The 11,542-nt window shown below is 36.7% G+C and overlaps 1 protein-coding gene across 2 annotated transcripts in view; it reads left to right on the top strand.

Moving 5' to 3' along the window:
• Positions 1 to 1,219: 1,219 nt before the first annotated feature.
• Positions 1,220 to 11,542, top strand: part of LOC121330598 (adhesion G-protein coupled receptor D2-like) — a 71,491-nt gene continuing 61,168 nt past the window's right edge. Inside the window, exons 1-20 of one of the 2 annotated variants that reach the window (XM_041277227.1) lie at positions 1,220 to 1,538; positions 1,789 to 1,828; positions 1,932 to 1,959; positions 2,263 to 2,496; positions 2,991 to 3,617; positions 4,018 to 4,212; positions 4,303 to 4,388; positions 4,514 to 4,804; positions 5,239 to 5,350; positions 5,825 to 5,962; positions 6,355 to 6,460; positions 6,788 to 6,899; positions 6,982 to 7,037; positions 7,353 to 7,479; positions 7,971 to 8,074; positions 8,577 to 8,679; positions 9,555 to 9,708; positions 9,963 to 10,096; positions 10,426 to 10,541; positions 11,375 to 11,495. In XM_041277227.1, the coding sequence (XP_041133161.1) occupies positions 1,516 to 1,538; positions 1,789 to 1,828; positions 1,932 to 1,959; positions 2,263 to 2,496; positions 2,991 to 3,617; positions 4,018 to 4,212; positions 4,303 to 4,388; positions 4,514 to 4,804; positions 5,239 to 5,350; positions 5,825 to 5,962; positions 6,355 to 6,460; positions 6,788 to 6,899; positions 6,982 to 7,037; positions 7,353 to 7,479; positions 7,971 to 8,074; positions 8,577 to 8,679; positions 9,555 to 9,708; positions 9,963 to 10,096; positions 10,426 to 10,541; positions 11,375 to 11,495 (2,907 nt within the window). In that variant the 5' untranslated portion in view covers positions 1,220 to 1,515. The remainder of the gene's footprint in view (positions 1,539 to 1,788; positions 1,829 to 1,931; positions 1,960 to 2,262; positions 2,497 to 2,990; positions 3,618 to 4,017; positions 4,213 to 4,302; positions 4,389 to 4,513; positions 4,805 to 5,238; positions 5,351 to 5,824; positions 5,963 to 6,354; positions 6,461 to 6,787; positions 6,900 to 6,981; positions 7,038 to 7,352; positions 7,480 to 7,970; positions 8,075 to 8,576; positions 8,680 to 9,554; positions 9,709 to 9,962; positions 10,097 to 10,425; positions 10,542 to 11,374; positions 11,496 to 11,542) is intronic. The other variant, XM_041277228.1, reaches the window with a different exon arrangement.

The raw sequence follows: 11,542 nt of genomic DNA, 5'->3' as shown, positions 1-11,542 counted from the left end.
TCATAACTATGATATTATGTGTTTTTAGCATGCCCACATTAATTTAACAGTTCTGCTGCAGTAGGCGCTTCTTTGGGACTATACCAACAGTGCGTGGACACTTTATTAGAAACAATACTCGGTTCTTGGTCCCTCTTCCAGTAAACTGCAGCTGGTCTCTGGTTTTGTTTAATTTATTTTATTTAAACTTAACCAGAACACCTACTATTAGCGTCAAGACTCTGTAGATGCTTAATTGGATTGGGATGTGATGACTGTAGGTGAAGTCAGTGTATGTTCTAGTTTGGTCCGACCATAACGATAAAAGCAAGCTTAAATAACATTTTGACGAGAAGACCCAATGCATAACGGATGTGAATCGAAAATAGCTGGTCAAAAGTGATTAAATATCATCTATTTATATTGCTAGCTCAAACCCAGTAGTAGTCCATACCAATAGCTTCCAATTCATACCATTTAAAACCAGTTGAGACCACATTATTTCAACAGGAATTTCTAAAGGGGAGGTAGTATTCTAATGGTAACCATCAGAATACCAGTAGAGGTCTACTGGTGAGCAGTATAAACCAATTCATACTAACAAAGACCAATTTAGACCATTATTAAACTATTTATAACTTCTAATGCATTCAGCTGGAATTTCCACTTGGGTGACAAGAGGTATGTTAATAAAAATATGAAAACAACTGCAATTATTTTGAAAATAATATTTCAGAAATACCTAAAGCAAAGGAGAAAGCGTGGAGAAGTAAGGTGTGTTTTAAACCCCACACCCTGTTGAGTACCACTTTAACGTACGTTGCCATGGTTACTGGATTCTAAAGGGGCCAGCTATAAACAATACTAACTGCTGGTGTTTTTTTCTACTGCAAATATGTTGTTATAAAGCCATTGTAATTATATGACTTAAGTGTTGTGAAGGCAGATAGGGAGGTCGAGGCATAACTGACAGACCACGTGCATTTGCTGAAAGGATAGACCAATGCCAGAGACAAGTACAATAAAACTTTCATGCAAAGTTTATACAGCTGAGCACTTGCCGCTAGATGTAGATCAGACTTTAACATTCTGTACACTTGTCCTTTTTGGGATGCTTTCCAGTTGCATGTCCTGTCAGTCACAGACTTGCAGCCTGGTCCATGGTTCTCTGCTGGAGGCGGTGAACGTTTTTTTTTTTTTTTTTTTTTTATCACAGTAATTTAATTCTCAGCCACTGATGTCACTTAGGAGGTCACTGCTGTTCTACAGAAAAACCAACCATCTGAACGTGTGCTGGTTAATCTGAGCAACGCTGGAGGGAGTGCTGCCTGGGAATACTAGTGCAATGCAGAAACAGAATCAGAATGAAGGAAGAAACTGACGTCGTTATCGAAATTGAGATATTATTATATAAACTAGATCTTAATTAAAAAATAAATAAATGTAATGCAAATAAAACTTTCCTTCACTGGTCTGTTGGGCTGCTTTTAAAATATAAACAACGCCTGTAGGTGGAAACATCAGCGTCTTGCATTTATGCAGGTGATATATATTTCTAAGTAAGTTACAAATGTTTAATAAATTAACGAACGACATGTAGATAGATATATGAATTGCTTTGAATAACAGATGTTCAAGTGCAACATTTTTGGTTGCATTATGAGAGTGCGTGTTTCTTTATATTGTGACGTATTATTATTTGTATGGTTGTATTTTATTTTAGATGTATTTCAAGTATTATTTTTTTCATTTCACATGCTTTAACAAATCTAATCCGAGTCATTAAAACAACCCTCTTTCGTTTTACAGGAAAATGCAATGGTTTAAATGTATCTGCACAAGTTTGTTTGTAAGTATTTCAGATTTATGTTAATCAAATAAACATGTATGGCTGATTTGTAGTGTCACACACTCATATTTTTAAAAACGTTAATGTTTGCTTATTTTCACAGGTTTTGTTTCATCACTGTGCTAGTGAAGGTAGGATTTATCATTATATTTAAAACTCAGTTTTAAATTATGGTTAGAAATCCAGTATTAATTAGGCATAGTAATGTGTTTGGGTATGTTCTAAATAGTGAGCGCTGACCAACGTACACGGGAAATATTAGAGTGTAGGAACTATTGAAATAAAATCATTTACATTACCACTAGTGAATTCCATGTGATAAATACCAACAACACTGCCAATCATATAGCACAATGGCAATGTTATGAATCAGTGAAAAACAAAACGAAAGTATGGTGTGTACGACGATCAGTATGACAATTATATTTCGACAGATTTGCAGTTCACATTTGACAACAGAAATCACTTTGAATACAATGATTCCTACTATGAGTACTTGCCCGGTCCGCTTCAGTGGAAGGAAGCAAAATGGGCCTGTCATCAAAAGTTTGGATTCCTTACCACGGTGGGAACCATGCAGGAAAGCAGGGAGTTGAGCCAGTTTTTACGGTCTCTCAACATAACTGATTCATTCTGGATAGGAAGGAAGGCAATGGGTCATTTAAACGGTGAGTGTAGTGTTGTATTTTTTATGGCTGTTGATTTGGTATGTCATGGTGCACAAATGCACTTTGTTACTGTATTTCAGGATTTTAAAAAAATATATATTTAAGTAACTTCAGATACAATTTTCCATTTTTTAAATGTTGCAGTTCTAGAGGCCAGATCCTTCTAGAGCCTTCCATCTAGTGATCAGACACTAGATCCAGTTTCCTTTTGGTTTTGCTGGCAACCATGCAGCTTACTAATTTAAAAACATTTTGGCAGATCTAGTGTATATTACATATGGCTGGCAACTACAATAATAATAATAATAATAAAAAATACAATATGTAACTGCAGAAAGATTGGATTGATTGCAAATGTCATAAAAAAGAGAACAGAATTTTTCTTTTTTTTAATTTGAAGCTTCTTGCTCTTTAGTGTTTTGCTGTGCATTTGTCTCTCCATTCAAACTGTGCCTTACTGCGCTTGTAAACCACGTTTTTCTTTCTGTATTAAGGTGTTCTGGAGTTCTCTGCTAGGACTGACCAGAAGCATGCCAGGATCATGCAGCAGTTCCCTAACATGCAGTCTGTGACTGTCTGTGCTTACATTCAGTTTGATCCAAGTTGCCTGGGAGTGTCCACTGTGTTCTCTTATTCCATTCAGTCATTTATTAATGAGTTCCAGCTTCGTGCTAACATAGTCCATGGGGAACCCATCCAGTTGGCTTTGCTTGTCCATGGTATACACGGCCCTTACTCCCTGGCTGGGGATAATGATGGTCTTTGGCACTTTGTGTGTGTTAGCTGGACCCGAGATGAAGGCAGGTGGGCTATCTCCATGGATGGATCTGTCATCGGTTTTGGAGACAAGCTCTTCCTGTCTGATGACATTGGCCGGGATGGCGTTTTCATTATCGGTCAGGAGCAGGACACTTTTGGCGGCTCCTTTAAGAAGGAAGAGTCTTTCACTGGAAACATTACACAACTGCACGTGTGGGACCGGGTGTTGAACTCCAGTGTAATTGAGTCCATGGCGAGGGACTGTTCAGTGATTTCAGAGGGATTATTTTTTACATGGAACTTCTCAGCACTTGAACTCGAGCCCTCTTTGAAGATACATTGGGTATTTTCCCAGTGCCAAGGTGAAGGCTTGAGCTGCTTTTATTTAAGTTAAACCTGCTCAATGAAACAAACCTGTTAGAGAGCCTCACTACCTGGAAAAACTAGCCTACGTTTTATGTACAGATGGAAAATAATGTTTAAAAAAAACATACTAGGAATAAACCACTTATGCATGCTGTCGCCATGATAGACAGACTAGATTAATTTAAGCTCCTTGAGTTAGAGCTTCAATCCCAGAGCACTAATTTTACTGTTGCTGTAACTTACTGAGTCCATGATTTCGCTGTGCTGATGTAACATCTCAGCTAAAAACATTGCCTTAAATGAGAGATGCTCATTAACATTCATGAACAAAGGTGTTTTTTTAATTTAATAATGGAAATATGTAGTAACAAGTCGTCATTCTCTTTACTTCTAAAGATAACAGAAGCCAACCTGTTGGCCAAATGCCATTTGCTTGGATAGATGGAGGGTCGATATCCTACCATAACTTCTCATTAAATGTCAACTACATGCCAAATACTGGAGAATGTGTGACCATTGACCCTGTAACTGGAAGCTGGGGTTTGGAAATCTGTTCCAAACCAAAGCGAGCCCTCTGTCAGTATGACAAAGGTACATTCTCATAGTAACATGCAGACTGAAAAATTATTTCCTGTGTTTGTGCCAGTACCAGTAACTTTTTAAAGCATTTTTTTCTTTTAGATGTATACGAACATCTGCAACGATTTTCTTTAATACCGCAGACTTCATTTTTTTTTACTGTGAGCAGAGAACCTCTTGCCAGCACCGTAAGTCTGTTTGGTTTGATGTTAAAGGTGTAGTAATTCAGGTTTTAGCTTTCTTAGTTTTATTTTTTATTAATTGTAAGGTTCAACGTTCAAGATTACTCAATTGTGCATTGTTTATTCATCAGGTGATGGATGAACTTCAGATAAACGCCACAGGGATCCAACGAAACCTCTCCAGAGTGAACAGTGTTACTGGAGTGCTGTTGAAAGTTTTGGATGAGAACCCAGACATCCTCACCCCTGCTGACCTCCTTTACCTTACTCAGTTTATGGGGAGTGTGGTAGAGCTCAGTGGTGTGGAGATGGAAAATGTCTCAGAAGCCTTTGTATCTTTGGCTACCAACTGGTTCAAGTTAGCCAGTAAAATCATTGATACAAGACTCTCTGCACAGTGGCTGGAGCTCTCTGAGCAGATGGTAGGTTCTGATAATAGGTAATGCTTTGTGCTTAATAAATTATTTTTACAGCTATGGCCAAACTTTTTGCATCACCCTACAGAATTAACTAATTTTGCTTTATAAAGTCAAATGAAAGCTGCTGAATAATGTTACGTTAACATATTGAATTACATACCGCTTTGTAGTTTTCCATAATCTTAACAAAAAACTGTCAAAAACTGAATAATGTGACATTTTAAAACCTAACATAAAATACTGTACTACATTTATGGCTTCCGGTAGACTTTTACGATATCATTTTGTAGTTTTGTTGATTACATGATGTTAAATAAAATTATGTTTATGTATATTGTTTTTATTATATCACCTAGAATTTTAGGATTGAGACATAGTTTTATGTATTTCATTACTCAAAACTTTTTCTTAAAGTTATGAATTTTCCCTTTATGCAGTTGATTCCGGGACCATTTGCAGTGATTAAGAACATAGATAGCTTGGCTGTATTGATGGCTGATACACTGTCCATGGCAGGAATGAGCTTCACCCTGTCAACGAAGAACATAGGTATCATGTATTTCTTCTTTATTTTTTAACTAGTTGGCTGTTACTTTAGATGCAAAGGAAATAAGTCATGACTGTTAATGTAAGAGAAGCAGTTCACCTTGAGTGGTCTTGAGCAGGTTTGACTATTCAACTGTGTACGTGCATCAGTCCTTGAATTGTCTAGATTGTACTGACACCTGCTGGCGTTAATTAGTATTTGTTTTATATAGTGATCCTATGCATACATTGGGATCTACAGCGAGGTAAAAAAAAAAAAACAAAGTAACCTTACACACAAGTTTGGTTAAATAAAATATGAACCTTTGTATAAAAATAATAGGCAACAACATGTATAATAAAGCAGATGTAGGTGCAGCAATGCATTAATACAACCATTGGACGTATATGACACATTGATCAGAAAATAAGAATTATTAAAATGGTACGTGGATACATGCTTTATATTGGAACATTTTTTCATTTTGAAATTCCCAGACTTGCACATTGAGCCCCGGACGTTGTCCCACCTGAGTTGTGGTTGTGTGTTTAAACCTGGTACCCTCGGCCCTCACTCTGGTAATCAAGATGAAATACAGATCCCAGACACTGAGGTGTCAAAGTTACATGCCATAGGTAAGGAACTGCACTGTATACAGGAAATATATTTTATTTATTTTAAATACATTCTTGTTGAATTCTCAAAAATTCTGTACACGAGTACCACAGTGCGTGTTTTGTCATATTATTATTCCTATTTTATTAAATTAACAAATTAACTTTTTGTGGTTACAGTTTACATTATTATTGTACAGTATGTAGGCATAGATGACAATACAGAAAAATACCCAGTGGACTTTATTGTTTTGTTGATTATATGACTATTTCACATTTGATTGAGTTTTACTTTAAGAATAATCCCAAGACAAGCTGCAAGTCATTAGACTGGCTGTGGTGATGTATTTCTGTGTGAAATAATTGTTTTCATGAGAATGCTCTGTTTTCTGTTTCCATAATGTATTTGCTAGGATACAGAGAACTCACATTTATACATGTATACTACAGTCACCTTGTGGACCTTCAAGCAAATCTGTACAAAGAACCTGTCTTGCATGTACAGAAGACAAACACTAGGTAAGCATTACTTCTTCTTTTGATTAATGTCAGAACCTCAGCCTCGGTTCTAATTTTTTCATCCCCAGTTCGTATTTGTTTGCAAACTGCTAACTTAAGGGTAAACGTTGATAGATATTTATGCAATTACCTGAACGAACGTGAAGGAATATTTATTTTGATCTATGATACATTTTAAAAATAAATACATTGAAATGTATATTTTTATTTTTTTCTGTGCGAGTGTTTGAGGTTACACGCTGACATTACTCTCTAGAACGAGCAAATGAATCACAGTTCGGGTGATAGGATTCCACCTCAACATTTAATCTGTGTTTGTATTTCCAGTTCACAGGCAGGTAGACTTACAACTGCTGTTATATCGTCGACAGTGCGAGATCCCAGTGCAAGAAGGAATATTCCGGTAGCTGTTCATTACACACTATCACATGCAGAACTGGTAAGACTTTTAGACAGTCCTTAAGTGGTTGTACTAAATAGATTAATCTCTATGTAACAGATTTGTTTTTCTCTTTTTTTAGGTGGGGTATACTCAGTTTCCATTACCAGTTTGTGTGTTTTGGAATTTTAGCTTGAAGTAAGTGATGTACTGTTCAGTTTATATAGGACTAGCTGTCTGTCTGTCTGTCAATCTATATATGTTCAAATCTAATAGATACAAAAATGTAACTGTGTTTACAGAGGGGAACAGTGTTTAAACTTTTAAGTAGCCTTTTCAGTGTCCCTAATGAAATGGGAATTCATATTAATACATCATTGTACATATTTGAAGAATGTGAGGGGTAAAAAATAAGTTTAAAACTAGGTTAAAAGTGTACTTCACTTTTGTATGGTAATGCATGTTCTGCTCAGTCTCTTAAATGAATTAAGTTGTGATTGTAAATTGTTTTAGGAATGGACATGAAGAGGGATGGTCAAGTGACGGGTGTCAGGTGATGCGCTTGGGGTCACAGGTTACTTCCTGCTTTTGCAACCACACAACAAACTTTGCAGTGTTGATGACATTTATGGAAGTAAAGGTATGTCTTGTGCAGGCATTGTGAGGATAGCTCCTAAACTTAAAAAAATAATAATAATTTTGAAGAAATTGTCAGTATTTTACTGTATTAATTGGTTTCCAGCGAGAAGCCTCATCCCAGTTATCGATCAGTGTGATCTTCTTGGTGCTCCGTAGATAGCAAGTGAAACTTTTCTTTAGTGTTTAGTTTAAAAAGGATGAACTGTTCATATCCCTTTCTGTCCGTTTTGTTGACTACAGAGTGGATTACAATCTTCTTAAAGCAATTTTGTGGTTTTATTTTCTTGTAGTACCTTTTTTTTTTTTTAAAAAAGAGAATCTAAAACAAATATATACATATTTTTTTCAGCAGAAACTCCCACTCCTGAATGTTCCCTCTTCGGATCACACCACGTTCTAATAGTAGTACTAATATTGAATTGAAAAACATTAAGATTAGCGATTTAGTCAGTTTTCCCACGTGCTGTTTTGTTTTGTTGCTGGGGTTTGCAGTGGAGCCCAGCAGAGGAGAATATTTTGACTAAGCTGACTTTCATTGGGTCTGGAGCCTCCCTCTGTGCGTTAGTGATGACCTTGACGCTCTTCACAGTGCTTGAGTAAGTGCTTTCCTGGGTATCTTTCTAGATAACACTTATCCAGGCATTGTCTAGTGCACCATGCTGGGGGGTTGAGGGGAACATGAAGAAACTTTTTTTTTTAGTGCTTTAAGAATAACTGCAGAACAGTGTTATTGTCACATTTTTCTTTATACTTGTTTTACTTGGACAGTATATTCAGTATTCCTTATCTGTGTACATTTAATTAGAAGATTTTTGGGTAAAACTTTACAGTACATAACCATTGTAACACCATGGCAATAACTAGGTAACTACAAACATTTCCTGGTACTGTAACTGCAGCTAGGATAGTTGTATAATTACCAGCCTGTGCCATGGAGTTACCAAGCAAATATTTTGTTTTGGCATCTTCAGTGTAATTACATGGTAGTTACCATGCAAGACCATTGGCCCTACTGTAATAATCAGAAAAAACCCTACTTTGTTCTAAATGTGCTAAAGAGCTAATCTAATCCTCATGTTGTGTATGTCTTGTTTGTAGCATTCCAAAATCTGATCGGACTTCCATTCACAAGAATCTGTTCTTAGCTCTGATTGCTGCACAGGTAGTGCTTCTGAGCAGTGGGTCGGCCACAAACAATAAGGTCTTTTTTTTTTTTTAATCAATACACTGTTTTTTTTTAATTATTACGTTGAATATATATATATATATATATATATATATATATATTATATATAATATATATATACTATATATCTATATATATATATATATATATATATATATTAAGTTAATGGTTAAAAATAATAGTAATACTGATTGCATTATGATTGTTATTAACCTCCACTATGAATGAGAGCTAGGTTTATATTCATGTTGAAAATGCTCTAATTTGGACATGGCTTTACAAAACATTGGGTTTTCTTTCCTCCTAGTAACCCTCTTTACTCATGTAAATACAGACTTCTTCTCATCATTGATTTTCCAGGTTGATAAGTATTGGATAACTTCTGTTTATTTACATGAGTAAACAGGGAAGAAAACCCAATGCTATGTACAACAATATCCATATTAGAGCGTTTTCAACAAGAATATAACCTCTCATTCACAGTGGAGGATAATACAATTCAAAATGCAATCGGTTTTATTTAATATTTTTTTTTACTAAATTTCACGGTAAATGATGCATTGTCTGGTGACAACATACCAATACGTTTCAGAATTAAGGCTATTTTCCCATTTAAGTCGTTTTTTGGGGTTTAATATATAAAAGTAATATTGAACTACTAGATTTCAATATGTCCATTACATTTGTGCCTACAGGACACAACTTTTTTTTTTTTTTCAAAATATATGTATTTATTAAGTTGAAAAGAAACGCATAAAGCAGTGTTGTGACTGCTGTTTGACTCAGGTATCTAACTGTGCTGGGTGTGTTGTGTGCAGGTTGCCTGCACTGTAGTGGCTGCTCTGCTGTTTGACTCTGGTACCTAACTGTGCAGGGTGTGTTGTGTGCAGGTTGCCTGCACTGTGGTGGCTGCCCTGCTACACCTGTTCTTCATGGCAGCGTTCACCTGGATGCTGGTGGAGGGGCTCCTGCTGTGGAGCAAGGTGGTGACTGTGAATCTGAGTGAGGAGAGGCGCATGAAGTATTACTACCTGATCGGCTGGGGTAAGAACAGCCTGCAGTTTTACTGCACTTTTATCTGCATTAAGGCAGAGTCATTTTATAATGAGCATGTTGTACACAGGGAGTCCCAACACCAGTCAGTGTTTTAGTACCTCTTAGTGCAATTATACCTTGTAAGCTGTACTGCACGCACACAAGCATCTTGTTTTATGCATGTGAAATAAGCTTTGGTAAAGTGTATTAGCTTGCCTTGATGCTTTGCCAAGAGTAATGGTTTACTTATACTTGAAATACAGGTCTCCCTGTTCTAATAGTCAGCATCACCCTGGCTGCAACTTCAGAGAAATATTCTGCAGATGGGCATTGCTGGCTGAGTGTCAAAAACGGAGTCATTTGGGGTTTTGCAGGCCCTGTTATCTTTATTATCATGGTAAGAGTACCACAAAACTGAACCAACACTATTAATAATCTGTGTTCTTATAATACCAGCAAACACCATTGTACTTTCCTCTGTATCCTTCAAAACAAGAACTTTTAATATATTTTCAGTAATCTACAATGCCTTATGCTGTGTGTGTAGCACACAGTTTGCTACTTCACACTGCAATAAGTAGCTGCCGTTTGTGCAAAATTTGTAGAAACTGTTGTTGGAATTTAACTATCTGCAAGCTATGTGATGTTGAAAAACTCCCACATGTTAATTTGGGAGCAGTATTTAGAAATGTAAATGTTCACTCTGAGTGTACTTTTGTTTTTCAGGTGAATATACTGGTCCTCACACGAGTGGTAATGATCACCTTATCCACTGCTAAGCGGAGGGCAATAATGCTTGCTGTGAACAGCAGTCCTATTGAGCAAGCTTATGATCAGATCCGGTAAGTCCAAAATGAAACCACAGCATTCCACTAGGAGGCAGCATTTACTAATACAATCACAGAAATCATTGATGAACAGACCTAAAAACTATAAAAATACCTCCATTGTCTGCTGTATGTGAACCATCTGATATGTACAGTATGTGTAACTTGTTACGAAAAGATGTACTAATAGTAATACATTATTATTAAAGTATTGTGTTCAAATTATGTATCGATCAGTACCCTTTTTAACTTTTACATTGGAAATCACTTGTTGTAAACCCCAGTATGCAATACTTGTGTGTTATCTGTGAATCAGTTCTCTTATTGGCTGAGCCCCTAAGAATCAGCCTGCAATTAAAAAGGAATGCCTGAAAAGGGATTCAAAATGATCAGATCTTAGGCAACCCAGTAACAGATGTTCATTTCTGATACAGCACTGGCTGTTGTCCTGATAGGAACCTGATATTTAGCCATTCTCCACTGGTGGGACCTGAGAAGGTGTAGGACAGGGTAACTCCAAGTCAGAACAGTACCAGTTTTTATGACGTGTAAATAACTGAACTTGGTACATTTCAGTTTTAAGTTGAGCTTAATTGGATTTCTAAAGTCAGAATGTGCACAGATATGAACACAAGCTACTGTTTCAGAGTTGAGAACAAAGCTTTCAGGACAGGGGTTAGAAAGTAGAATATAAGAGGTGAGGCTGGAGGTTAATCCAGCAAGATACTCTACCTCTTCAGCGGTCAGTACAGTACAGCAAGCTACTTTCAGTAGTACTGTATTCTGGAAATAGTTGCCCATGTGTTTCGTGCCCAATATCTAGCCCTGATTCGGTGATTGTTTTCCAGGGCTGCTGTGAAAGCTGTGTTAGTGCTATTACCTATCCTGGGGCTTACGTGGCTGTGTGGAGTACTGGTACCCTTCTCTATAGTAATGGCTTACATCTTTGTGCTTCTCAACTCGCTGCAGGTACGTGCTTTCTGCTCCACTTTCTGTGTTTCTTTTTACCTCGCCTC

This window comes from Polyodon spathula, chromosome 18 (assembly GCF_017654505.1).
Source record: "Polyodon spathula isolate WHYD16114869_AA chromosome 18, ASM1765450v1, whole genome shotgun sequence".
Classification (NCBI taxonomy): Eukaryota; Metazoa; Chordata; class Actinopteri; order Acipenseriformes; family Polyodontidae; genus Polyodon; species Polyodon spathula.
The sequence above is the reverse complement of the archived record's forward strand: the minus strand, read 5'-3'. Positions and strand labels throughout refer to the sequence as shown.